Here is a 26036-nt window from a genome sequence, read left to right as displayed (position 1 = left end):
TCCATCTCACTTTCTTCTTTACTTACCTCGCAGAGTCACTCATCTGTGTTTTTGAACTTTCCTTTCCTGTCTTTGTTTAAACTTCGCCCTCGTCTCCTGTCTCGTCTTTTTCTCTCTTAGCCCTGCCTTTTCACACACCTGCTGTAGTTTGCATTGTCACGTTACCTGTCCAACCTGACTGGCAGCTCAGGTTACCGGGCTGTCATGGGGCTGGGTCACCATGGCGACCACTGGACTAAAACATGAGACAGACTGCCACGGCAGGTAAACCATTGGGGGTCAAAGCCCGAGCTCTAGTAAACTCATGTGAAAAAGAGGCCATAAAGACGGGATAATTTCCCGCAAGGAAAAAGAAAGCAAAAGTTTTGAATCATCTTTGTCAAATCCTACTCATTTGTAGTTTGTTTTTAAGAAGAAAAAATGTATTAAAATCATAAATCAATGTGACCATAAAACCAAGTCTCAACTATAAAAAACGGTTTGCCAGTCAAAATGTCCTTACATTCCCAAAATGTCCTCACTTCCTGTGGTTTATATGATTTTTTTATATGAAGTACACACACACACTCGCTCTTAGATGATCATAAAACATACTGAGTGTGTGCTGTCATTGCCTCTAACCATGATCTGAATTAGTCTCTGTGCACAGAAAGTTTAGTCTTCAAACTTGAGGCCTCGAGGCAGAGTTGACCTGTCATGACATGAATCAATGAGAATCTGCTTTTATCAGATCTGTGGGAGCAGCCTGCCCTCTTGTGGTCACAGCTGAGCACTACAGAACACAGAGGCTCCAACATGATTCAGTGCAGAGCAGTCTGCAGTTGCCTGAATGAAGACGAGCTCTGTTGACCTTCATGGTTGCAAATAACTGTGACAACAGAGAGGGAGAAAAACATAGTTTGTGTCAGTCTTCATATGGAAAAAAAAGCATTTGGACCTTTTAAATACGTCGTTGCAGTAGGCTCTATTGCGATTTCGATAAAATGTATCTATGTATTTTTTCATATTGATTTCAAGTGTCAGGCTAAAATACATGTAAAGCCAATGCCAAAATGATTTCAAATATAAAGAAAAGACCTGCATACATGCCTCAAACGCAAACTGAGACACTCTATAATCAAAGAGTTACTGTACTTCAGTTTATATTCACTATCATCAGACATAGAGAACCAATCTAAGCTTCTGCAATCCTTTTGTGAATCAACATAAGTCTATATTTCTGACAAGCTGGACAATAAAACAGAATAAAACAAACGTCACAGTCTACTTTTGACTGGATTAGAGTGGAATTGTAGTTTCAATTGCCAGGGGCAAGATTCCACATCTGAGCTGAGCACAGACAGACAAACAGACAGACACACCAGTGAGCTCTGCTCAAAAACAAACACTAGGAGCAAAGCAATTATTAATCACTGTCTTTGTTTACATTTTCGAAAAGAAGTACAACTTATTTATTCTTTTATTTATACTTATTTACACTTTTCTTTCTTTTCATTCTTTAAAATGTTATCACATTATATTATATATCATGTTTTCTATTCAAATAGAGCTGAGCAGCACAGGCCTTTCACACCTTTCATACTTGTATAACCAGTGTGACAATAAATATGTTGATTCTTGAGTAAAGTAAAACACTTAAAAACACACACACACAACAATGCAAAGCAGAGGAGTGAACACACATGGATCGGTCTCCATGTGTGTCGTGTTTGCTTTAGGTGTCGCTATGCAAATGACTTGTGGTTTAGGAAAACAATCTGTATAACAGACAACTTGTCAACATGTGTGCTCCCAGACAAATGGAGCTTTTCCACTGTGCAGCTCTAGCACTACTCGGCTCTGCTTGACTCAACTCAGCTCTTGTTTTCCATGACTTCATAAGACCCACTCAATGTAGACGGGGCCGTCATAGCATGGCTGCACGAAATTGCCATGACGTATTTTTTATATGTGACACAAACACACAAAGTGTGTAACCGAATCATTAGAATCAGTTCATTAAAAAGATTTGTTCACAGGATGGTTCAGTACTTCCTGGACGACTGGAGTACAGACACAGTCAGTGAACTGAAATACAGCGGCAGGGGTTTGTGATTAGGCTCACGATCGCCAGCTGAAAGCCCTTACTGTTCTTCATCATCTCCATGAAACTCACTTTACTTTGTGAGAAGTTGATAATTTGTTTATCCAATTATATAAATATGGTTTCCATCAATAAATCATTTGTGGTCTTGATTGATTTTTCTTGATTTAAAATCTTGACTCCGAAACTTTGACAAGATCAAGCAAGAATGTTTCTCTCTTTTAAGATCAGGACCTTCAAATGTGGACGTAGTCCTCCGATTTCTCGAGGATGCCATGCCGAAGTGAAAATACCCTGAAAATCCACTGGTGGCAAAAATGAATTGAAGTCTTTGGGAAAATTTGCTTGAACTGACTTGATTTGAAACTTGATTGTTCCAACTGAATTAATGTCTCAGATGCTAGTTTTAGGTCATTTGGTTAAGTTTAGTGCTGAGATTTGAATTGTGGTTAGGTTGAGGTTCGGGTTAGACATTAACTGATTATTGTTAAAGTTAGTGATAACACTTTTACCCAAATGATTAAAAGTCAATGTATGGGTTATTTCTTCATTTAATTAAGCTTAATTGTAATGTTATTTGTAAATATGTTATAATAATTAATAATAAGTATTATTATTATTATTATTATTATATTATTTATAATAATAATAATGATGATACAGTCCCTAATCTTAAATATGGAATCATTGAGACACAGATTGACGTGTGTTATAATTAATTTAAATTATTGAAGTTATGAATTTTGATTCAGTTTAATGTTAAATTATCACTCTCATGGTAGCCTATTCCATTCTTATTATCAATCTATTACTTGACTTTTACTTTGAAAGTCTCCTTATATCTGCACTGTTATTGTTCTTACCCAGCTGGAAATTGTATTAGAAATAAGATTAGAAGGTTTTACCATAACATGTTACTGTAAGGTGTCATTTCTATTTTTGTGATATTTGGCAACAGATATGTTTTATTTGTCAATTAACTCAATTAATATTCTTAGCGTGTTTTACAGTGTGTTGTGTTTCCTGGTCAGTGGACATATGCAGGATGGAGCAGCATCAGGTTGCTGAAGGGCTGAAGACTCCGTGTCACATCAACAGGGGGAACTCTTGTCTTGTGTTCACACCAGAGAAAATTGCATCATCATTTTTGGCCGGTGGAACATTAACTGAAAATGGAGAGTGGATGTCTTTCATTCTTTGCCCCTTGATTATTTATAAGATGGCATGTCACTTATATTTTTTAAGTCACTTTTTATGGTGTTTTATTCTAATTTTATTATTTTATTCAACATCGCTAATGCTTAAGCTGTTTCAGTAGCAGATATAAACGTGACCATTATGAGCAAGTGAGGCCTTGTTAATGCATGATTGATTGTAGTCGGAACTCAGAACGTCCGAGGTCAGGAGGCGTCCCTGAAGAGGGACCTTCAGGGACCCTCGGACCTTTAACTCGTGAACTCAGAGCAATCTCACATACCCAGAGTTCGGGATTTGAAGCACTTCTGTTGCATTTGTTTCACAGTAAATCAGTCATACACATAGTACTGTTTGATTGTTAACCTTAAACATGTGCTGTGCATGCGCAAAATATCACATAGTGCGTCGTTATTGTTTTTCTAACAATGTTTAGCCCGTGATCATTTGCGCTTCCAACTTCCCAACTGGAACACCGGTTCCCAGCTCTGATGTCTGAGTTCCGATATAAAATGGAAACGATGGAATAACATCAACAACAACAAAAACTAGGGGTGGGACGATACCAGTTTTTTGTGTCCGATACAGATTTCAGTCCAATATAGTCATTTTAGATCATTTATAAAGCTGTTAACAACAACATGTGTGCGTCATTTCAAAGACATAATTCTCCAGCTGTGTAACAAATATTTTTTTTTATATTGATTTTTATTTACATTTTTACGATCTGTTCATAGTGAAGCGTGCAATGTTTAGGATTTTTGGATTTTATATTTGACCAGTATCAGACAGATACCCATTCACATCCTTTCAAAACCACCAAAAGTCACACACTGTAGCTTTAATCTTGTAAAGTGAAATGGATAAAAATATTTATGATGAGGCCAGTTCCTATCCATACATATATACGTTCAGTCATCCATCCTGCTCCTGCCAAACTCCACTCCAGGGTTTGCAGGCAGCCATGAAGGGCCACAGTGTTAGTTTATGATCTTCACCATACATGTTTCCCCCCTTCACCTCCCCTGTCCTCCCTTCTACTCACTCTATTCTCTCTGCCTGATCTCTCCCTTTACACACACACACACACACACACACTTTTGCACAGCTTTTCATCTGAGGACTCTGCATTGACTTCCATTCATTTCAACAGCCTAAAAAGACATTATCCTTAACCTAACTATAAATCAAATCTAAGCCCTAAACTTAACCAGCTCCTAAGAAACAAGGTGCTGCCTCATTAGGACCTGGTTTTCATCTCCATGAGAACTCCTGGTCCTGACAAGGTCAGAGTTTATGCCAGAAAAGGTTCTAAAGAGGTGACAAATCCAAGAACACACACGCACACATACACTCAGTCATGTCTCTGTGACATGCGGACATTACATTAACTCATTTCCTTGAGCCTTTAAAACGTAACCATAGCGACTACTTCCCTAATCCTGACCAGAACAAAAACCTCAGTCCAACTTCACTGCTCGGCCATTTTCTATCTGAATCTTTTCTATCTTTCAGTCATGCACTGAACTCAATTGACCCTCCAGAAATTATTCTTCCAATTCCCCAGTATAATCTCAGGTTAGTGTGTGATTTAACTAATGTAACAACACGGTAGGAGGCGCTGGAGACTCCATGATGAATGAATGGGAGAAGCCAGAACTCCCGTTTTAAAGCCTCGAGAGTGGCGACATTTGTTTACATCCAACACACTGCAGCTTTAAACGTTCCATACAGCGTTTGATACATTTTTATTGTTTTGCCTCAGTGCGGCAACAGAGTCTGTCTGTGTTTTTTTGTTGTTGCATAGACAAAGCAGTCATATGTAATTGTTCTCTTCGTAACGGGTCAGCATGACATAGCAAGAAAGTGCTAAATAACAGTGATTAGGGCATATTTAGTCAGTGTTTGGTGAGTCTGTGTGTGTGTGTGTGTGTGTGTGGTTGAGTTAATGACATTATTCAGTGGTTGCGTTCCTCCAGCTGACCCATGTGAACACGGAATGTCTCGATGGTGTAACAGAGTCATAAATGCACCCGTGAGGTCATAAACAGAGATTATAATCTTATTTTAGTCAGCCATCATTGCCATGCGTCAGCGCGTGTGTGTGTGTGTGTGTATTCTTGACTCCCTGTTGTTTTGACGGACAGAAACTCTTAGGTTTACACAGACGTTGTTTATTAAAACAGTTATTTTATCATAAACTCAACTTCATCCTTTCCTTTTGAACCACAATGCCTGTGTGTGTGTGTGGGGCGATGTGTTTATTTCTGTGTGTGCATGTGTTTCCACACAGCTGCAGTGACATAGACACACAACCCTGTCAACTCCACGGGTCCATCGATGAATCAGCCTTGTGTGCAAATAGTGCCTCATGTTTATATAAATATGGGTGCTTGTGTGTGGTTGTATTAGCTAGTGTGTGTTTGTGAAAGCGTCTGTTGGCCTGCACATGTTGTTTTGTGTATGTGAATGTGCACATGGTTCAGTCAACGATAAACCGTGTCAAATGGTCGAGCGTCCGCGTCCGTGTGTGTCCTCACATGTCTCAGTTGCATGTACATGGTACGTACGGAAATAACATATTTTGAAAGAAAAGAAAATGTAATTTCTTAATGAGAGAGGGCATATGCATCTCATTATAGCATCATTTGCATAATTACCCAGCATCCTTTGTCATCACGACACACAAATATGTGTATTTATATGTGTGCTTGTTTATTTGTGTGCGAGTGTGTACTTTTCTCTGGCAGACACACTGGCCTTGTCAGGACCAGTTGTCACTCACGAAGACCAAAACCTGGTCCTGATGAGGCAGAACCTAATTTCTGATGGAACTGGGCAAGTTTAGGGCTTAGATTTGAATTGTGCTTACATTAAGGTTAGGGTTAAACATTAACTGGTTACGGGTTAAGGAGTAATGCTTTTTTAGGCTGTCCAAATAAATGGAAGTCAATGCAGTGTCCCGAGAAGAATAGCTGCACAAACCTGTCCACCCCCACATTCTCTGTCCTACCTCGCACACATCAGTCTCATCAGTCATGTCTCTTTTTATAACCCTCTGAAATCACGTCTATTCACATCCTCACCAGAATCATATAAAACCAACTCATGTGACTTTGTCCACTTCAGTGAAAGTTTTAACAGATCTTTTTTTTTTGTCTTTTTGACTCTTCTGAAACAGCTGGTCAGGCAGAAAAACACAACGTGCGTCTCCTTTTCATCCTTCTTCTTCTCTCCCAGCCTGAGGTTGTAAACTGTCGCAGCACCAGGCACGAGGAGTAAACACTGCGATAATGTGTGTGTATGTCTGGGTAACAATAGCATTCCTGCATGAAAAGTATCAGTTATTGCAGCACATCAGAGTCTAAATCACTGGCTGAACTGTAGCTCGGTTGACTGCTGAGGTTCTTTTTCACCTTAAAAATATTTTTGTCACGCATACAAAAAGAGAGAAGAGAATGAAGCAATGTTATCTTCTGTGCAAGACATTTGATTTTTGTTTCTAGGGTAAGTTGTATATCTGTGTTCCTTGTCCGGACTGCATCCAGGAAACTTGGAGCTGCAACGTGAAGGAAACAACAGTCAGGCAGTGGTTTCAGGAGCACTAGCTTTGCTTTTTTTATTTTTTATTTTGGCAGACCACGCATTTTTAAAGCAAAACTATGCAGGATTTTTAACCTAATTTAACAGCTTCAGAGTCATTGTGATGGTTAAATGTCTACACTGCCACCTACTTTCTGTCAGAGGAAAGCCAGTCTTGCAAGATCAGGGCCGCCAGCCCGGAGTCCTCAGAATCAGGAGGACCAGCGAGAAACACAAATTGCTATCACACAAAGGCAGTGATGGCATTATTTTAGACATTCATCATGGCAGAGCCGGCGAAAAAGAAGCAGAGAAAACCATTGTCGGAGGAAGAGGGGAACGACTGTCTGACTGAAAGAAGGACCACACATCGGATTGATATTTTTCCAATGATGAGAATTGAAAAACACGGATGCGGACCGGCATGGACAATGCTCCTTGTGTTCGCTGGCTCCATTGAAAACAAATGCACATGGCTAGGAGGGGGGAAGGGAGGGGGAAGCGTCAGCGGTGAGTTTTTACGACAGTGAGGATAAAGCAGCAGACGATGGATGGATGCATTTACGGTGGCGTCGTAAAAATATGTACTCCAAAACTGTAGGGGGAGCTCCTAAGATATACCGTCGACCTACCTTGTGCAATGATAGAAACTTGGGTGGAAGTTACCTGGCTGAAGAAGAGGGAGCGGTATAATGGTGGAGAAAGCTACGTTAAGAGATGTTCCGTCCACGTTCAATACTTAGCACTTGTTGTGAATAAATAGATAAATCCTGCACTTTTAACTTTTAATGTTTTGTTTTCTTCAGTGAGACAGTTATCGTGATGTATCGTTATATGATTGTTTTGCACTATATTGATTATTACAGAATCGTTGTATCGCAATATTATTGGTATCATGGACCGTGTATTGCATCATGAGGTACCCTGTGATTCCCACCCCTGGAGTCAAAGATGGAGAACAAAAGACATTTCTGAGCACTTAGTTAAGTGCAGAGGTTTATTTAGTCTTTAAAAATCTATTATTTATCACAAAAGGCAAACCCTGTGTGAACAACAGAGCTGCATGAGACACAGCAGACTTCCTGCACACTCATCCACTGTGTCCACAGAAATATCATTCTCAGATCACTTCATTTACATCATGCTGAAAAGATTATTATGGAATTATTAATCAATAATGCAAAAAACAATTCCTGTCCACTGTACCATGAAGTAATCTGTTTATATTATTTAAACTTTATGAGTTCCATAGGGAAAAAAGATCTAATCAACAAATGGTGATACAACAGTAACATCATTCCCATGTGATGTTTTTCCATTTTAGAAAACCATGGCCCACTGCTGCTCTCTAATTATCACATTTGCTCTTGAAAGGAAAAAAATCTCTTTCAGGAAGGTAAAACAATATTTATGTGGATGACCTCTTTACTTCTTATTGTGCTGTGTTGTGTACCAACTTGCTTCTATTTACAGTCAGTGATTGTTTCCTGTTGTTGTCCTGACAGGCTCAGACTTGCTTCACATTGAGACCATTAACTGCTCAGGAAAATGTTTACTGATGTTAGAAATCAAGAGGGAAGTGGAAGCTAATCTTCCCATAGACTTTCATTTACAGGTAGTTCTTTTTGCAACCACTGGGGTCGCCCTATTCAATATAATCTTATTTCCTGGTTGGCTTCAAGAGGAAATGGTAAGAATATCATGATCAATATCAAAATGTGACCATTCAGGTCCACTGTGTGAGTGAGCCTCTGTAAACAGGAAGCAGAGTTTGCTTCGTTTCTTAAGAAAACGAGAAACAACAAGGATGGAAAATGAGAACAAGGAAATTGAAAGTTTTAAATTAGCTTTTAGTTCTTAGATGATAATGTTGGCCAACAGCAGAGTAGTGGCTAGCACTGTTTCCACACATCAAGAAGGTCACCTGTTCAAATCCCGGTTTGATGGTGTTTCTATCATGGTACGGTATGGTTTGGAATGGTACAGACTAGGCTTGGGTACCGTTCATAATTTAACCGATACGGCATTGGTATCTGGAATTCGGTACCAGTACCAAACGGTACCTTATTTTGGTACTTCTAAAATGTTTTTCAGTTGTAAAACAAAGTCTACACTTCTCAGTTTCATGTCTTGTTGGTCTCAACAAGACATCAAGTTTTGTATGAGAATAGACTGTGGCCATTGAAGAAACACCGGTTGCCCAATCAGCTGACTGTCATGGGTGGAGCCAGTCTAGCTCCACCCTGACCGTATCGTACCTTTTCATTCTGGCACCCGAAGAGAAAGGTGCCAAAAAATTTAACAGTTGGGGCTGGTTATTTTGGTACTATTCGAATACTGTTCCAAACTGAACTATTCCGCATGAGGGAAACACAGCGTATGTGGAGTTTGCATGTTCTTGCGGTGTCAGCATGGGTTCTCTCCGGGTAATCTAGTTTCCTCCCGCAGTCAAAAAACAAGTTAATTGGACGCTCTAATTTGACCCTATGTTTTTCTTTGTGTGTTGGCCCTGCAATGGACTGGAGCACCCCGCCTTTCGTCCTGTGTCAACTGGACTGGATTGGCTCCAGCTCCCTGCAACCCTTATGTGGAGGATAAAGCGAAAGGTAGTGAGTGAGTGAGTGGGTGTGTGAGTGAATGAGTGAGTGAGTGAGTGATGACTGAGTCATGGTTGTTAAGCACCAATCAGGGGGTGAATGCTGGTAACTGCATCATTGTTCTCAAAAGTCTGTTTTTCTGTTTTCAAATTTAGAATCAATGATGTTTAACATGAAAATGATCGTAGAACAAAAGTATCGCAGATGTAGCTTTTTTAGTCTCTTATTAACGTGACTTCAATCTGAATGTCTTTGGACTGTGGGAGGAAGCTGGCCAAACCAGAGAAAACCCACATGAACACAGGGAGAACCTGAAAACCAAGAATGCTCTCCACCTTCAAACCATCTTCTCTTATTTGCAGCCTTATAAAATTGTTTCTAAAAGGGTTTTGGAGTCTTGAGCTTTTCAGATTTGTAAGTCAGGGTGTGGACGGCCAACAAGTTTTTTCTCGCCACTTCCTCACTCCGTGTGTCCTTGAGCAAGGTTGTCTCTCCTATATCATTCTGTCCTCCCTCCTCCTCCTTTATTCCTCCATTTCTCACCCCCTTCTCCACCTTTCTACTCAATCCTCTGCCCTCCCTGTGGCTCGTCAATACATCAGCCACCCTGATTCCCTCTTTATCTCACTCTTGGAGGCAGTGCTGTGTACATTAAATATTTAGAGACAGACAGTCTCGTAGTGCAACAGCCCAACCTTCACTGAGGGAAAGCCAGAGAGACGGGCAGAGAGAGAAGGGGACTCTGTCTCACTCTCTTTCTCCTTCTGTTTTGCAGGGGAGTCTCCGGAAGAGCCCAAAGGGTTGGAGAGCCCCCTTTCTCCCCCTGGGTATCTCCAAGCATGTGTTGGGGTCATCAGAGGGTGAGCAGTGTCGCCTGAATGTAAAAGCTGTGGAAGTGGATGTGGTGAGTAGAGAGGAAGATGGGACAGGCCACGCCACGTGGAAAAACAAAACAATGTGTTGGGGGAGAGATGTGGTGTCAGTGTGGGAGGAAATCCTCAAATTGGGTTTAACACATTTCACTTTTTATTGTGTGTTTGTTCTGAATCTGCTTGACTGGTCTGCGACGGAACTTATGCCCCAATTTCCAATGCTCAAAAACCCAGTTAAATGTTTTTCCCTCAGTTTTTTTGTTCACCAGGGCTATTATCTTTGCTCACTATAGGGTCAAATTACTTGGATTTTTACTGGCTCTGATTCTGATCGGCATCATTGGGAATGTAACAAAGCAAAACTACGACACACCTTCAAGGCCGTTAGCATAGCCTTTAGCATAGCAACCACCAAAATGTTATTGCTGAGAGGTATGGAGTTGTTCTCCTCCATCTTGTTTTGTTTCAGACACGTCCGCATGAGTGTTAGATGATTTGCTTGGTTATGAAAAGTCAAACAGTTATTGGGATTATTACTAATATACATTAAAAAGATACAAGTAAAATCTTTCTGCTGCAATGACTACCTGGTGCATCTGTTACCACAAGGTGGCAGCAGCAAGCCTTTTTGAATGGAAGGGATTAGAGCTGTAATTGGGCCTTAAAAGTTAGTCCCGACAAGGCCCGAGTCCGACAAGCACATTTTGATTGACAGCTTTTAGCAAAAGCCCGAACCCGTTTACAGCCCGACATTATTCAAATGTGCGCACACACAGCTCTATTGCCTTTCCTCAAGAATGAGTCATTTATACATTTACATAGGCCACTTGGAAGTTAGAACAAAGAAATAAAATAAGTCTTCTGTTAACATTGTATCATCTCAGCACTCTAAATAGGCCTAGGGGGAGAAGTGGGTTTGACTCTGGAGAGCTCTGGGTCTCAACCCTCCACATCTGGTGCCCCTGCAGCCATGGCTTTAGCGTCGCGTATAAAATGACACCACGGCAGTTTCGCATGGCCGTGCTATGATGACCCCGCCCACGCTGAGGAGGAGCTATGAAGTCATGGAAAACGACGTGACTGATACCAAAGCGAGTGGAGTTGAGCTGAGTAGTGCTAGAATTGTATAATGGAAAAGCACCGTAACCTCAACACGCTGTAGCTCCCCCAGAAGTGATGAAATGTACCAGTGTATTTGAATGCATCTCGTTAGCTCGACATGCTGCAAACTCTGCATTACTTTAATTTTAGCTTGAAATGTCCATAATTCACGCACGGGTGATTCAAGCGCGGATGGGAAAAAAAGAAAAACAAAGCCACTACTAATGGGAAGGGTGCTTTTAAAAGTTTAAAAAAAACATCCAGCTAAATACCAGCTAAATTTAGTGAGAAAGAGGCTTTACACAAACATCCCTGCTCACTGCTTCCTCCCAGCTCTCATTTCACAACCCAGTGTGTGTGTGTGTGTGTGTCCATACCTTTTGTGTAAACTCATTCTTTACCTCCCACACTTGAAGTTGTGAGCAGACAAACCAGCATGACAGCGAGAGGAGCAAATAAATACGTCTCTCTCTGCCTTGTTCCACTGCAAACAACAAATTATCTTTGTGTAAATGAGCAACGCTCGCAACAGATCCAGTGAAAGCAGCCGTCAACGTCTCTTATTAACCACTTGATTTGTCCCTGTCTTCGAACAGAACATGTTAAAAGACTTGATACCAGTGTATACTGAACACATCGACTGTGTGTTTGAGGATAGTGACGTCTGCAACACAGACACTTCATGCTGTTTTTTTCATGGTGGGAAACCATGTACTTTAATTTAGAGCAAACATTCAGAGCTGACGACCAACCTGAGTGGAAAATATAAGCAGTGCACTTTAAAACAAATAAAACCTAAACAACACAGTCAAATCAAAAGAGTCATACCCTAGAGAAAGAAAGAGAAGACATGAAGACAAGGGAATGCTTTATGTCTATGAGTGGCCTCACAAGTATTGGGAGACATTTGTGTGTGTGTGTGTGTGAGAGAGAGAGAGAGAGAGGGAGAGAGAGAGAGAGAGCAACATTCCATTCATTCCTAAAGCACTAAGCCAGTCAGACTGGGCAGCAGCATGAGTTACAAACACACACGTATGCACATACACACACATACACACACACACACACTCAGAGACGTCATGCATTCCCTAGCCCCTTACCCTAACCTTAACCATCACAACTGAAAGCCTAACCCTAAACAAAGTCTTAACCCTTGTAAAAGCCCAGATGTCGACAGAAAGTGAGGACGAGACAAAATGTCCTCACTTTCCCAAAATGACTATGCTCCAGTTGCTAGTCTGTTAAACAGGGATGATATACTGTAAATCAGTTTGCTCAAGCAGATAAAGAAAGCTGAATAATGTGCAAAAATAAAATATTACGCTTTACGCACTTAGAATACCCAAAAGCTGTCATTTTTTCAGCCCACGGTTGTGCTCCAAATTTAAAATTCTCAACAAATATTGCATGGATTATAATGAATTTCAGCGCAGACCAATTTCTGTAAATAAGCATGGACATGTCTCCATTTTGTCCCATTGTTAAAAAATAAAATCCCAGATTGTGTCATATCATTTCCAGCCAGTGTGTGTGCAGTAACCGTCACAGGTCAGTCTCAGCCGTCACTTGTGACTTTTAGAGGTGATACATATGTGAAATATGTACAACAGTGACCTTTATCTTATAAGACTGTTGCTACAATCCCAAATGGAAAAACAACTATTTCAGGTTGAATTATGCTGGGATGTGGCTACCAGATTTTTACCAAAATACAGAAATAAGATTTATACCTGTTTATACACAAACAGCTACAAGTACACAGCTGTATAGCCTGTTTTATTTTTAGTATATCCCACAGGTCTGTGAAATCCTTGAAAAAAATGTTTAAGGCCCAAGTTTTTGAAAATTGCAATGAATAGACACGGGTCATTGAAAGTGCTTGCATTGTGTGCAAGAAAGAGAGAGCCTGGGAAATAAAAATTCCAAAATCTCTGGCTCACCAAATAAAATTACAAAGACTGACTTGGACCAAGATCCCAAAGACAATCACTTGTCCAGATGCAGAGCGTGCTGCAAATTAATAAAAGTGGACACCATGGGCAAAAGGCTCGTACAAGTTGCTCTTCCCATCTTAAGCTGTGTCAGCACATTCTGTCCTTGAATTTGAGGGAATTGGTCCTGGAAAGTCCTTGAAGTTGATGTCAACCATGGTGTGGTAATGCTGTATATAACAAATATCCACTGAGCAAGTTAAAAACAGAGAGAGGTGACTTTAGTGGAAGCTCCATCATCAGCTTCCTCTCTGATTTCAGTGTCTCTGTTTTAAATCATCTCCACTGAAGACCCTCTGTTTTTTTTTCTCTCTTGGTCAAGACATTTTTTGTTGCGGTACTGAGGCTTTTTAAGTTTGGTATCATCTAGGCTGTTGGCATCCCACAATTTGAAGTGCCACTAGCTGCATTATTAGGTGTTTGGCAAAGCATAAACAAAGGTTGCAACCTGCAAATAAAAATGTTTATTGGTAACTATTGTTACCAGTGAAGCCATTATGTTATTTTTTAACATGTTTCCTTTATCTCTGATGACACATTGTGGTCATTTTATGTCTTAATATAGTCAAATTCTTAAATAATTATGTTACGTAAACTTAAAACCAAACCATATAAATACTTTTATATAGTCTGCTAAGAGGGCCTCTCACAAATAACAGAAAACTTTAATTTAATTTTTATTTTGATCCATGTCCCATCTACAGACGCAGGGTCTATGACCTATACTGCAGCCAACCAATAAGGGGCACATTAAACTTTTTAATTTTTAATTTTTATTTCATTGTTTTTTCTGTTTTCTGTTTTCTGTAAACTGTAAATCTAATTAGATTTGCTCAAATCCAGACATGCAAAGCTTGCAGAGCATTTATCAAGAAGACTCAAAGCTGTAATTGCTTTGAGTAGGTTTCTTAAAAAACGAAGAGGGGAAAAAATGGCAAACATTTTTAAACAAGAGAGTTTTTGATTTCACGAGTCACAAGTCTGATACAAAATATTTGTTTTTCTCATTTGTGTCGTATTTTGTGCCGTCTTATTAGATTTCACCAGCTGGAAATTGTATTGGTTTCGTCCTGATTGAGTCATTGGTTGGATTTTGTATTATGACCTTTTTTTCTGCAAAGTACAGAACTCATGTCTGTTCACAACACTGATAACACACAGAGTGTATGTGACATTTAACTGTGTAATTTTGACTCAAATGATCAATTATAAAGTAATGTGCTGTCCTATTTATGCACAGGAAAAGCAGCCTGGATGATATGCTACAAAGTTTTTCCTAATGGACTTTGAAATGAAAGGAAGGTGTATTAACTGAGCTCCACTCTGCTGTCATATCGAGCTTTCTCACTCAATAGAGCGAGTAGCACCATTGGTGTGTTGTGTTTGTGCTGTGATTTCCCTTTTGTGATTTTTACTATGGTCCTGGCTCGACTCGGGACGACACGGCACAGTTTAGGTTGCATCTCCACAGTAAAAGACTAAACATTACAGACAATATCAGTAACAAAACAATAGCAACAACAACATTACAGAAAAAAAGGAAAATCATACAAAACACATAATAGATTTGGTGTTCTATATACAAGATCACTGATCACATGATTGAGTCTCTATCAGAGAAATGTTAAAACTGTTAAAAGTTGCACAGTCTCTAATATGGAGTGGGATTGAGTTCCATTTTCCAGTTGCTTGGAATGAAAATGCTGATTGCCCAAAAGTGGTCTCCCTAAATTTGGTGCAACAATCGCCTCTCATTGAGGCTCTGGATAGCTTTACATTGTCCCTGCAGAGTGACACGCATTGCTTGAGTGGTGGTGGTGCAAGGTCATGAATCAATTTGTACATCAAGCACGTCAGCAAAAAACAGAAAACTCTTTACGGTCAACAGGTTATGCTTTTTTAACAAGCAAAAAAAAAACACGAGTAGAGTTGAGCTGAGTAGTTCTAGAACTAAAAAAGCTCCATAAATATGTTTGTAAAGGACTCACCAGTGAACAAATATATTACAACATATATATAGAGAGAGTATACAATATGTGTAGCTGTTGAGGAAAATGTCCACGAGCTGTTCTCAAATGCTGAGTTGTGTGTTTTAATGGACCAAACATCACAATCATTGGCAGTTGAATTTCATTTCAACAGACACTGGGTGAAGGAGCTCTTGTTCTCTCTCTCTCTCTCTCTCTCTTCTCACACCATAATCACATAAAAAGTATTTGGGCCAATATTTAGCCCAGGGCCAGTGGAGATATCTCCTACCTCCACCAAGAGCAACAAGTGCAACAAAGGACTTCCCAAAGCAAGATGATCCAGAAGAATCTTCATGGCTTCAGGTCTGGCAGATGGAGGCGATGATGAAATAGTCAGAAACATGTAGTTCTTATTTACTCCTGCCATGAGTGTTTTTTTGTTTTTTTTTTGCTTCCTATTTTTGTGACACAATTAAAATGAGGATATGAGTTTTCTGCATAGTGACATGTGTTTATTGTTGCGCATATACTCCAAACAAACTGTGTCCTTTTTTTTTTTGCTCTGCAACATCTGTACTTGGAAAGACCCTCAGTGCTCAGCCACTGAACGACGAAGGTCCATTTAAACTCAACACAAAGACAGAGATGGATCCTTATGTGTTCATATTGTCCATCATTGTGCATGCTGCAGGTGTAACGAGAAGGTGTAATGAGAAGACTGAGAGGGAAGATCGTGACAGCAGGAGAGCCTACGGATGATGAACAAAACGGAAATCCCATGATTTTTACCACAGGAAATCATGGGAGCAGTATAGAGTAAACAGTCCAATCAGTCAGGATAAATGACCAAGAAGAATAGTGCCACTGCCAGGCGCTAGGTTTCACTCACTGCCATGCTGTGGGACGTGACGTGTTTGATTGGAGGGGCTATCGGGTGAAGCAAGTTGTCAAAAGTCACGGCAGATTTCCGGAAAGCTGCATGCTGCTCATCATCGATCCCCCTCATTGGTAAAACCAATGTGTAATACTCTGGAAGACATCAGTTTAATTTACTGCCCGCTTAAGTATGGCCATGTTTGTTGATACCTGTAACTTGGCACTCTACACTGCCCTCTAGAGGAAGTATTGCATAATGTCCACACCAATGCTAAAGATGGGTATGGAGGTATGTCAAATAGTGGTGGAGATGAAGTTTGGAACAGACACGATGGAGAAAAAAGGGCTTTAATGTGTTGTACCAATGAGCAGAGAGCTTGAACAGGTTTTCTTGGAGGACCATTCACACCTGTGGGTTAAGGAGACATTTGAGATCTTTACATATGAATTTGGTTTGTCACACATCTGATCTGTTACAGTTTCATTATCAATCAAAAATAGATACAGGCAATAGATAATTAATGAACTAAATGTTTATTAAAATGTTGTGAGCTTTTTGTATTGTGTTCCTTTTATTATGCTATTATTTGAGTGTATCTTGTGTTTTTATATTGTTTTACAATGTGACTGTAAGGCCCGCACAGGCACTCCAAAGGGATTGTAATTATACTTTGGCTCTTTGTGTCTGTGTGCGAGTGTCCAGGCGTTAAGTGTACTGTGTGTGTGTTGGTGGGACGACCAGAGAGAGACAAGGGAGCACATATGGCCCGAACAGTCGGGGATGGAACTCAGAACTCCCACATGACATGGCAGATAAAAATAAAAATGGCAGTGAGTTCGCCTCTGCTGTGACATAACACCAAAATCTTCCACTTGCAATTGTGATTTTTATGATTCACAGTTTTTGTCCATTTGTGAAGATGAATGTGCATGTGCATACACTACCAGTCATCACACTATGTTATTTATAATTGTTATATCTATTTTAATGTAGTTCTAGATCATTGTAATGTAGTTATTTGATCATTGTTATGTCAATGTATATTCATTTACTTTTACAAATCAATTTTGTGACGTTTATAATGTTGTACTAAAGCACACCTTCTCCACACATTGTGTGTCAAACAACAGTCTGCAACTAAACCCCCACATATTAGGGCCCACAGGGTATGTGTGTATGCATGCATGTATGTATGTGACATGTGCAGTCACAATGAGTCTTTTCTGAATTATGGACAGACAGACAGACGACTTTGGACTTGGACTTTGGACTTTCTGAATTATGGCTCCCCAGAATTGTTGTTCCTTGTTATAAACTTTAAGCAGCGGATCCTTCTATTGGAGATAATTTCCAAAAATAGTGAAAACCACAGTTCTTTCAGCTGATCAAACAGATTTTTTTATATTATTTTCTTAACTGTTTTTTAACAAACAAAAACTACTGCTTTATTCACTGTTGACAATACAAAAATACATTTGAACACACAGGGGGAAAAAAGCTTTCCATTTGTTTTGTTTTTATTCCAAACTTTAAAAAAAACAACAACAATCTGTTTATGGGTTTGTAAAGAAAACTACCTTTTCTGGCGGTTTGAACGAGGCATAAACGTGAGTCGAGTCCGGTCCTTTCTGGGACACACTCTAGACTCCACGCCGGGTTTTGCGATCGTCCTTCAGCGGGCTCCTCACAGCCTGTGGCTGGTTTTTACTCACCTCCTGTCCTGATATCACTCCGCTGGCATGGTGGAGCAGCGGACCTTATCATTGTGATGGTGGCAGGCGGCAGCCACTGACTACACACTTCCGCCACTGCTTCCCATATCCGCGTTTTTCGTGTACGCTACTATAGTAGCCTCTCAACCGGACTACCGAGGGCGCTTGTGCGCGCTTTCCACCCCGAACTGAAACATCTTCACCGGGATTTCTTTCAAACCAGGACCATATGAGATGCGAGTTCACTGGGAAACTCCGGAGCCCGTTCGGTTCAAGCAGCAAAACTTTTTCTCAAAGGACAACATCGTAAAACGGCGAGTGGACTGTTGTCACTGCCGCTGCTTCTGCTGCTCCTCCGCGGGGCTCTTCTCCGTGCGTGTGTAACTGCTGCTCCGCGGTATTGTTGTGTTTCCTCCGCTGACTTGTTGTTGTTCGCAGCGGTTTCATTGTTGAATTCAGCGCGGGGTCTGCCCGGCTCTCACTCGGGCTAACTGTTGGTTGTGTTGTCGGGAGCGGTTTGTTTAGAAACAGAACACGAGGAGAGAAGAAGGAACTGAACCATGACTGCTTTAAGGCTCTCAGCCCTTTAAACCTGCCCGCTTGTTGTTCCCTTCAGCGGCTGTTGCTTCCGTCCTCTTACTGGCCGCCCGGGGACCCTTCACCAGGGAGGACGATAGGTGTTGGAGGTGGAGGTGTTTGGAGGAGGTGGCGGTGGTCGCGGCGAGCTTGACGGGGAGAAAAGTTCTTCCAAAATAGCAGCCACTCGGCTCAGTGATGGGGGATTTCGCCTCCCCCGCTGCCGGAGCCAACGGCAGTATCTGTATCAACAACAGCATGAACCCGGCCGCCGGGAGCGTGGTGCCCGCCGGGTCGGTGGGCATACCTAAACACAGCACCGTGGTGGAGAGGCTGAGGCAGCGGATAGAGGGCTGCCGGAGACACCATGTCAACTGCGAGAACAGGTACCAGCAAGCCCACGCCGAGCAGCTGGAGATAGAGCGGAGGGAGACGGTGAGTCTGTACCAACGGAGTCTGGAGCAGAGGGCCAAAAAGTCCGCCGGTGGCGGAGGCAGCAGCAGCAAGCAGCCACAGAGCAAGCAGCCGGACCCGGACTCTGCCTCCTCCACGGAACAGAGGAATAACACGTTAATGGCGGTAAGAGCGAGCTCCCCGGTCACGTTCACGACTTCCACGAGACACCCAGCCCACTCACACATTAACACGGCACACAGTTCACAGCACAGACCCTGTCTTTTTATGTCCCGTCCACCTGAAGTCTGAACCCTGCTACACAAAATTCTGGACCCCTATAACCCAGGAAGCCTCACTTCTACTAGTACTAAAAGGAAAACTATTTGTAACACTAATACCATTAGCACTATTACTACTGCTGTTATTACCTATATTACTTGAACCACGACCACAGTAAAACTACTACTGCTACATAAACACATTACTCTTACCACCAATATTACTAATAGCTACTAGTATAAATTAAACTACTACTACTACCACCAACACATAACAACCACTACTTCATCTAGTGCCACCAGTACCCACCAATACAACAACTACTACCACTAACATACAACTTACTAACTACTACCACTTACCTACAGTAGTTGTAGTTCAACTACTTATACTGCTGCTTGTTCATCACTGTGAGAACTTGTTGAGAATACGTTCACTGAGCTCTGGTAATTGTTTTGGAAACACACACTTCACTTTTTCTGAGCTGAGTGCCAACTGGTGCTTTTGTTTACAAAGAAGTCCAGATCACTCTTGTGGAGGAAAGAAGGCTGCATGGGCTGCAAGTTCTTTTGAAAATGACAGCTGATCCTTCATCTTTTTCTCTGCCAGCAGCACTGCATCATGCTCAAAGCAAAGCTGAAAGTTTGCGAGCTCAATTGTAAAGTTGTTATTTTTCAGGACACCAATGTCTGTGGAATGGTTGCCCTTTTTTTCCCCTCCTCTCTTTATCTTTGCATGAAGACAACTTTTTTCTCTCTTGTTCTTTGTGTCCGGGTGCAAATCATTCTGCAAGACAGGCGAGCATTAGCATTGCAACATTGCTTCCTTGGTCTCAGCGGTAGCAGCAGTGTATGCTTCTGTCTGTTCCCTAACCTTTGTAACATACTCTCAAAATCAACAGCCAGTACAAACAGTGTTGCAAACACCTAATCACAGTCACCTCCTTACTGGAAGTAACCTGTGATCAGACCTGAAAATGACCTCAGACAGACTCAGATTGCCTAATTTTTTTATTCTGTGTAGTAACCCTTTTAAAGCTTATTTTATTATCAACCACAAATTGTAATGCAAAATATTGCACTGGTCACACGATAACATCACAACATTGCCCTGCTGCTGTTGCCACAAAACGTGCCTGTATAGGGAAAAAAAACCTGTGGTTCTTTGGGAAATTCAAACACAGCAGGTAAAACAGAGTCTCTACAAACTCACAGTCGATTATATAGGAATGCTTCAGTTATTTCCTGTTGGTAGGGGGCAGTGGTAACATGATTGTTGAGTTGTGCTGTGAGGAGCTGGGTTTGTAGTCCTCACTGATGAGCAGGTCTGCAGGCAAGATCATTAAATTATCAGATTTTTATTATTTTTAAAGAAAAGTTCCTCATGTTTGCATTGCATAAATGAGATGTGGATACACACAAACGCATGCAGTATCCCCTGTTCACACCACATCTCCTGTGGGCAAACTCCAGTTTCCTTGTAGAAAAGACCAAAGGATACACGACAGGGAATGTCAACATTGTTATCCTTTTGTTGCTGCAATGAGCCAAGTTCCTCCCCCTTTGAAATGCAAAATCACAATGTCTTTAATTTTGGAGGCAGCCTCAGTCTTTATTTAAGAGCCATGCAAGCCTGACCAGTGACGGCCCAGGAGAGAAGCGGTGATTTTTATAGTGCTGGACCTCCCAATGGCCCTTGTGGACATTAAACCAAGATACTCTTTACCCGTGGCTGGCAACAAATGCTTAAACAATGGAGATTACTCCTGGAAGACACAGTAGCATCCCTTCCTGCTCCTCTCCTTGTCAATGATGGTGACACATTACATGCAAAACACAACATTCAATAGCCACATTCCAGAAATCTGGGTGTTGGTACCCTTTTTATGCTTCATTGTAAGGTCTGGGCATTGTTTAAGCACAAATTCAAAAGGAGATGAAAGGGAATGAGAGAGAAACCTGCCATCCCTCTTCCATTTTTTTTTTCTTCAGAAGAGCTGCAGCTAGATGGCTGTATGTAGTCACTATAAAAGCTGGGATTCAAGGAAAGCCAAGTATGCTGATGTGACTGCACATGTCACATACATACATACATGCATGCATACACACATACCCTGTGGGCCCTAATATGTGGGGGTTTAGTTGCAGACTGTTGTTTGACGCACAATGTGTGGAGAAGGTGTGCTTTAGTACAGTTTCGCCTACACCTAGAGGATTAGTACAGCCACAAATATGCTCGTGTCATGAGTCAGTTGTATGTGAATACTTCACATTTTAAGGTTAAATGACACAAAAGACTAGTTGCCTGTGTCATTTATGAGCTGTATACTGCTTAGATTGCCGTGTCAACATTATAAACGTTAAGTTTTGTGAAATGCCTGAAAAGTGTGTTTCTGAAGCTGTGTTTCCACAAAGCGTTGCTAGAGATGTTCTGCTCCCATGGTATAGTTTGGAACAGCCAAAATGGTGATTATCAAAAAATGGTCCAATTCATTTGTTGGGTAGATTTATGGGGCTGATATTTGCCATTTTTTTTAATAGTCGATAACCTTGGCCTACCTTTTAAACAGCTTGTTGTAAACTGGGCTTAAATGCCAAGTCCAGCAAGAGTACTTGACAGATTATCAAAGCAGCTCTGGCAGATTTTGGCTATGAATTGGAAATTACAGATGTGCATTTCCATGGTTCAGCCTGCTAAATAGTTCAGTATTTTGTATTGTCATGTGTCACTGAGCCTTGGTCTTATGGTTTTCAGACACACCCACGTCGGGGCAGGGGCAAGCCTGTAATTATGGAAAGTGTGTGTTTGTGTTTATAGGCTGACTATTAGCAAGAAAGGAGAAGGAAGATGTGGGAGCCAATACAGTCCGCCATGTTATTCCCATGACTTGAGGACTATCACAAATCTGCAAAGCATCAAAAGCAGTAGTTTCTGGTGAAAGATCATTTATGAAAACGGATTCTTTGTGCAGAATTTGTAGGTGAGGGACAACATTTTGCAGCTGTAAACTTCCTGGTTTCTGTTTCTCGTTTGACCAGTCATGTTTGAAGATTTCCAAACTGGGGTTGCACGCTAGAATTTGGGTCGCGCCGCATTTTCTGTCCAAACTTGACTGAGCCCAAGAGAATATTAACCAAATCTAACCAAACCCCCGAAAGGTGCTAAGCTGAAGCACAGAGGGTTGTATCTTTTATTACTTGGAGTAAGTATATGTGAAGTATTGTTTTGGGTGGCTCTGTCTGTGTGTGCTTCCACACTTGCTTGCAATATGAGCAACAGAGGCCTGTTAGAAAAACTTTTTGTCCCTGATGGGATTTGAAAATGCAACATGTGGATTTGGAGTCAGACACTCTATCGTTGCAGAGTCAGAGCCTGTAACAGATATAAGGCCGACAGAGGCTTGTTGTGTTAATGTGGCGAAGTCCCGCCATCTATGATTGTCTTGTTTATGGTTGCGTTAAAGCTCGGAATGTATCGCTACATTCAAGATGAGGTCACTTCTAGCCCTATGAACAAGTACTCATGCACAGGTACAAACAAGCCGCCCAACTTATGAGTTATCCCCAGCACTTATGAGTACAATAACATTTCAGACTTACCATTAATGACAGCCAGTTCTTTATTAACTCCTATTGACCTGTAACGGCTGATAACTATTTACGTAATCCAACCATTGTGGTTTATTTTGATTTGTTTTGTAAGAAAAGGTTAGCAACAACGGAGGTTGGCTTCAATAGCCTGTGCTTCAGTGTCTTGCCAAAATGGTAAACCCCAGTTCCAAGCAGAAACACTAGGTCAGTGTTTCTACTTATCACTTATTACATGTTATACATCTATTAATGAAATGTTTATACTGTATATTCAGTCATGACCCAGAACACATTGATTGACTATTTAATTTATAGGATTTTGTTATGCAGATAGCTGTTGATAAATATCGGTGAAATGCTGTGAAGGCTAAAAACAAAGTCCTTGATGTCGTCTCTCAGCTGCAACTCATTGTCATTTCTCATGCTGCTTGTTGGACTGTGGTGAATAGTAAATGTTTAATAGAAGTCTTGGCCCAGATATCTGCCGTCTTTACAGGAACACCCGTCCCCCCCTCCCCAAAATATTAGCTTTTGCCTCTAGAAGATAATTAATCACCAGACAATATGGCTGATGCTTTTCCGACATTGAGGCAAAGGCGACCTGGGATGTGCGATCCCATAGTAATCACACACAGCTTAATTGGGGTGACAGTGGCTTAGTGGGTGAGCGAGCCGTCTTCAGATTGAAAGGGTTTGGGGCTCGATTCCCGGTCTACATGCCGATCTGTTCTTGGGCAAGACACTTTCCCCCATTTGATACTGACGGCTGTCTTGGCAGCATGTGAATGGGTATGAAAGATGTGTGGTTGAAAGATGCGTTGTGTGAGTGAACGGGTGAATGGGAATGGCAATACAGACCATTTAATTGTATGGAATGTTTTTTTCTTTGCGTATCTAACTAACACATACTGTACTGCATACATGTGGACTTTCTCCAAGACAGAAGATGAAGTTGAACTCGGGCATTAGCTGAATTTCATGCCAATGTGTACTTTTATAGAATGGACACTTACATACTTGTAATTGTGTGATAATGGCAGGGTTTGTAGCTAAACACTGGGCGGCCTCCAGACGGGTATCATGTTGCAACACTGTAATAGTTATCAGCTCATTCCTATGGAAAAAACATCTTTTTTTGAAAACTGTACGTACTTGGGACAAATTATTGACAGAATGCTTCACATTGTACTGACGGTCAAAACACATGCCATAATGGCGCAAACAAACAGACGGGGTCTGACTTACAGGCACATTGTGAAAGACGGTAATTATACTTCCTTGACGTCTGCTGGAGGAGTGTTGTTAGCTCCCTGTTCACTCACACAGACACACACAGAAACCTGACACTCACTAAACTCACCTTTAGGCTACATCCGTCCATACTACTATTACTACTTTTTTTGTCCGCAGATGCATGAATGTATGCATTTGAAGTCGTACACAACCTTGGATTTTTAGAGACCCTAAAACAAAAATGTATAAACACTGCTGGCTTCATTTTAGAGCCCGTACACATGAGAATGAGTTAAGGAGAATCTGCAGAAATATCGGCCTTTTATCTTCATGGATCTGGCATTTTGGGAGCCGTAAAACGCTATTTTTGTAAGTGGGTCCTGAAGTGAAAATATCTCAAAATGCCACCCTTGCATTTTGTGTATACAATAATAGAATTGTGAAAACAATGATGTCTTAGCCCCAGCTCGCTTATGCTCTTGCTCCAGCATTTACCATCTCGTCTTCTTGTGTTGGGCACAGCGTGGCACTCAAACTTTATGCTTTCTTCTCTGTTTTTGGTAAATTTTTGGGGCAGTGTTACAGCACCACTTGTAAACCTGGCATGTACAGTATACTACAGCGTTAAGATAAGAAATGTTTTGGGGGGGGGCTTGTTCAAACTAGGATGCATTTCCTGATTGGCGGTTATTGACCACAAGTCGACTATCGGCTGTGAATGAAAAGCTCTGCCATTAGGTCTAGTATTAGGTTTGTCTTTTCACCATTGTAGTTTCTTGTTGGTATGTTTTTCGGAAAGTAAGGGCCGGTACACAAGCGCAAGAGTTTTAGGTGTTGCATTGTATTGGCGTAGCGTTTTAGGAGCCTGAAAAATTCTTCTTCTTCTCACCTTCCTTTAGATTATCTGCCTCCACTTTGCCATATCCCTCGTGTCCTGTTACACCAACTGTCCTCATGTCCTCCTTCACAACGACCATGAACCCTCTCTGTGGTCTTCCTGTTTTCCTCCTGCCCAGCAGCTCCAGAGGGAGGTCCTTTGGGAAGCCCTTAAATGCTATTTTTGGAAAATGGGTGCAAGAGTGAAAAAAAATTATACTGATGTCATAGACCCAACTCTCTAACCTAACCCTTAACCCCGCTGGCTTTATGCGTATACTCCAGATAATCTTCGTTTTCATCTATGTGGCAGTATTTTACAGCCCCACATACAGGATATGTACTACAGTGTTCAGATTGGTATGAAGACATGTTTTATTGCGAATAGGTTTGTTCACATACTTGAAGCTAAGGGGTTTCATTCACGGAAATGGGCACACGATGAAGCTTGCATCACATTTCCTTGGATTTCTGTGTAGTTCTGTGCCAGATCTAGTGTAAACCTCCCAAATAAATCTAAGTAGCACCACTAGGAGACCACAGGAGCAGTGATCAGTCAGCTTAGGCTTTTTGTCTGTAGATTCTCATCCATCCAGGTCATCATTTTCCAAAAGTCATTAAATCCATAGCAAATTGACATCCAGGAGGCCTTTTCAGGTCTGATAGTTTGCGGTGGTATTTGAAGGCAGCACACTTCGACTCCTTGACTTTTTTCCTGCAAGTGTCTCTGAAGTTAGTTGATAGTGAGGACAAAATGAAGCAACTGAAAACCTTCACTTAAATGTAGTATTTTCATGTGGTGTTGGAGTGGTGTAATCAGGGAGCGAAATCCAGCGGTGTGGGTATCAACCACGGAACTGTCAATCACAACTTACGTCAAGTATTAATCTAGTTAAACCAGTTAAGATTTTTTAGGCTGAGGGCATTAGTGTCATCCGTTTGGCAGAATTTAAGCTTCATCTTGGGACATCTGTTGTTACCTCTGATACTGTCTGCTTGTGTGGGACTGGCTGTGTTTTGTCGTCCGTCCTGTATCTTTTTTTTTTTTGTATTTTCCATGCTGCTCTTCTGCATCAGAGTCCCTGGTCGCGATGAGAAGAACCAATC

At 41.2% G+C, this 26036-nt stretch overlaps 1 protein-coding gene across 1 annotated transcript in view; it reads left to right on the top strand.

Annotated features, from left to right (window-relative positions):
• The first annotated feature begins 18026 nt into the window (after positions 1-18026).
• Positions 18027-26036, top strand: part of maml3 (mastermind-like transcriptional coactivator 3) — a 116070-nt gene continuing 108060 nt past the window's right edge. The window contains exon 1 of the mRNA XM_058640161.1: positions 18027-19134. Coding sequence (XP_058496144.1) covers positions 18754-19134 — 381 coding nt within the window. The 5' untranslated portion in view covers positions 18027-18753. The remainder of the gene's footprint in view (positions 19135-26036) is intronic.

Source organism: Solea solea, chromosome 10, assembly GCF_958295425.1.
Source record: "Solea solea chromosome 10, fSolSol10.1, whole genome shotgun sequence".
NCBI lineage: Eukaryota > Metazoa > Chordata > Actinopteri > Pleuronectiformes > Soleidae > Solea > Solea solea.
The sequence above is the reverse complement of the archived record's forward strand: the minus strand, read 5'-3'. Positions and strand labels throughout refer to the sequence as shown.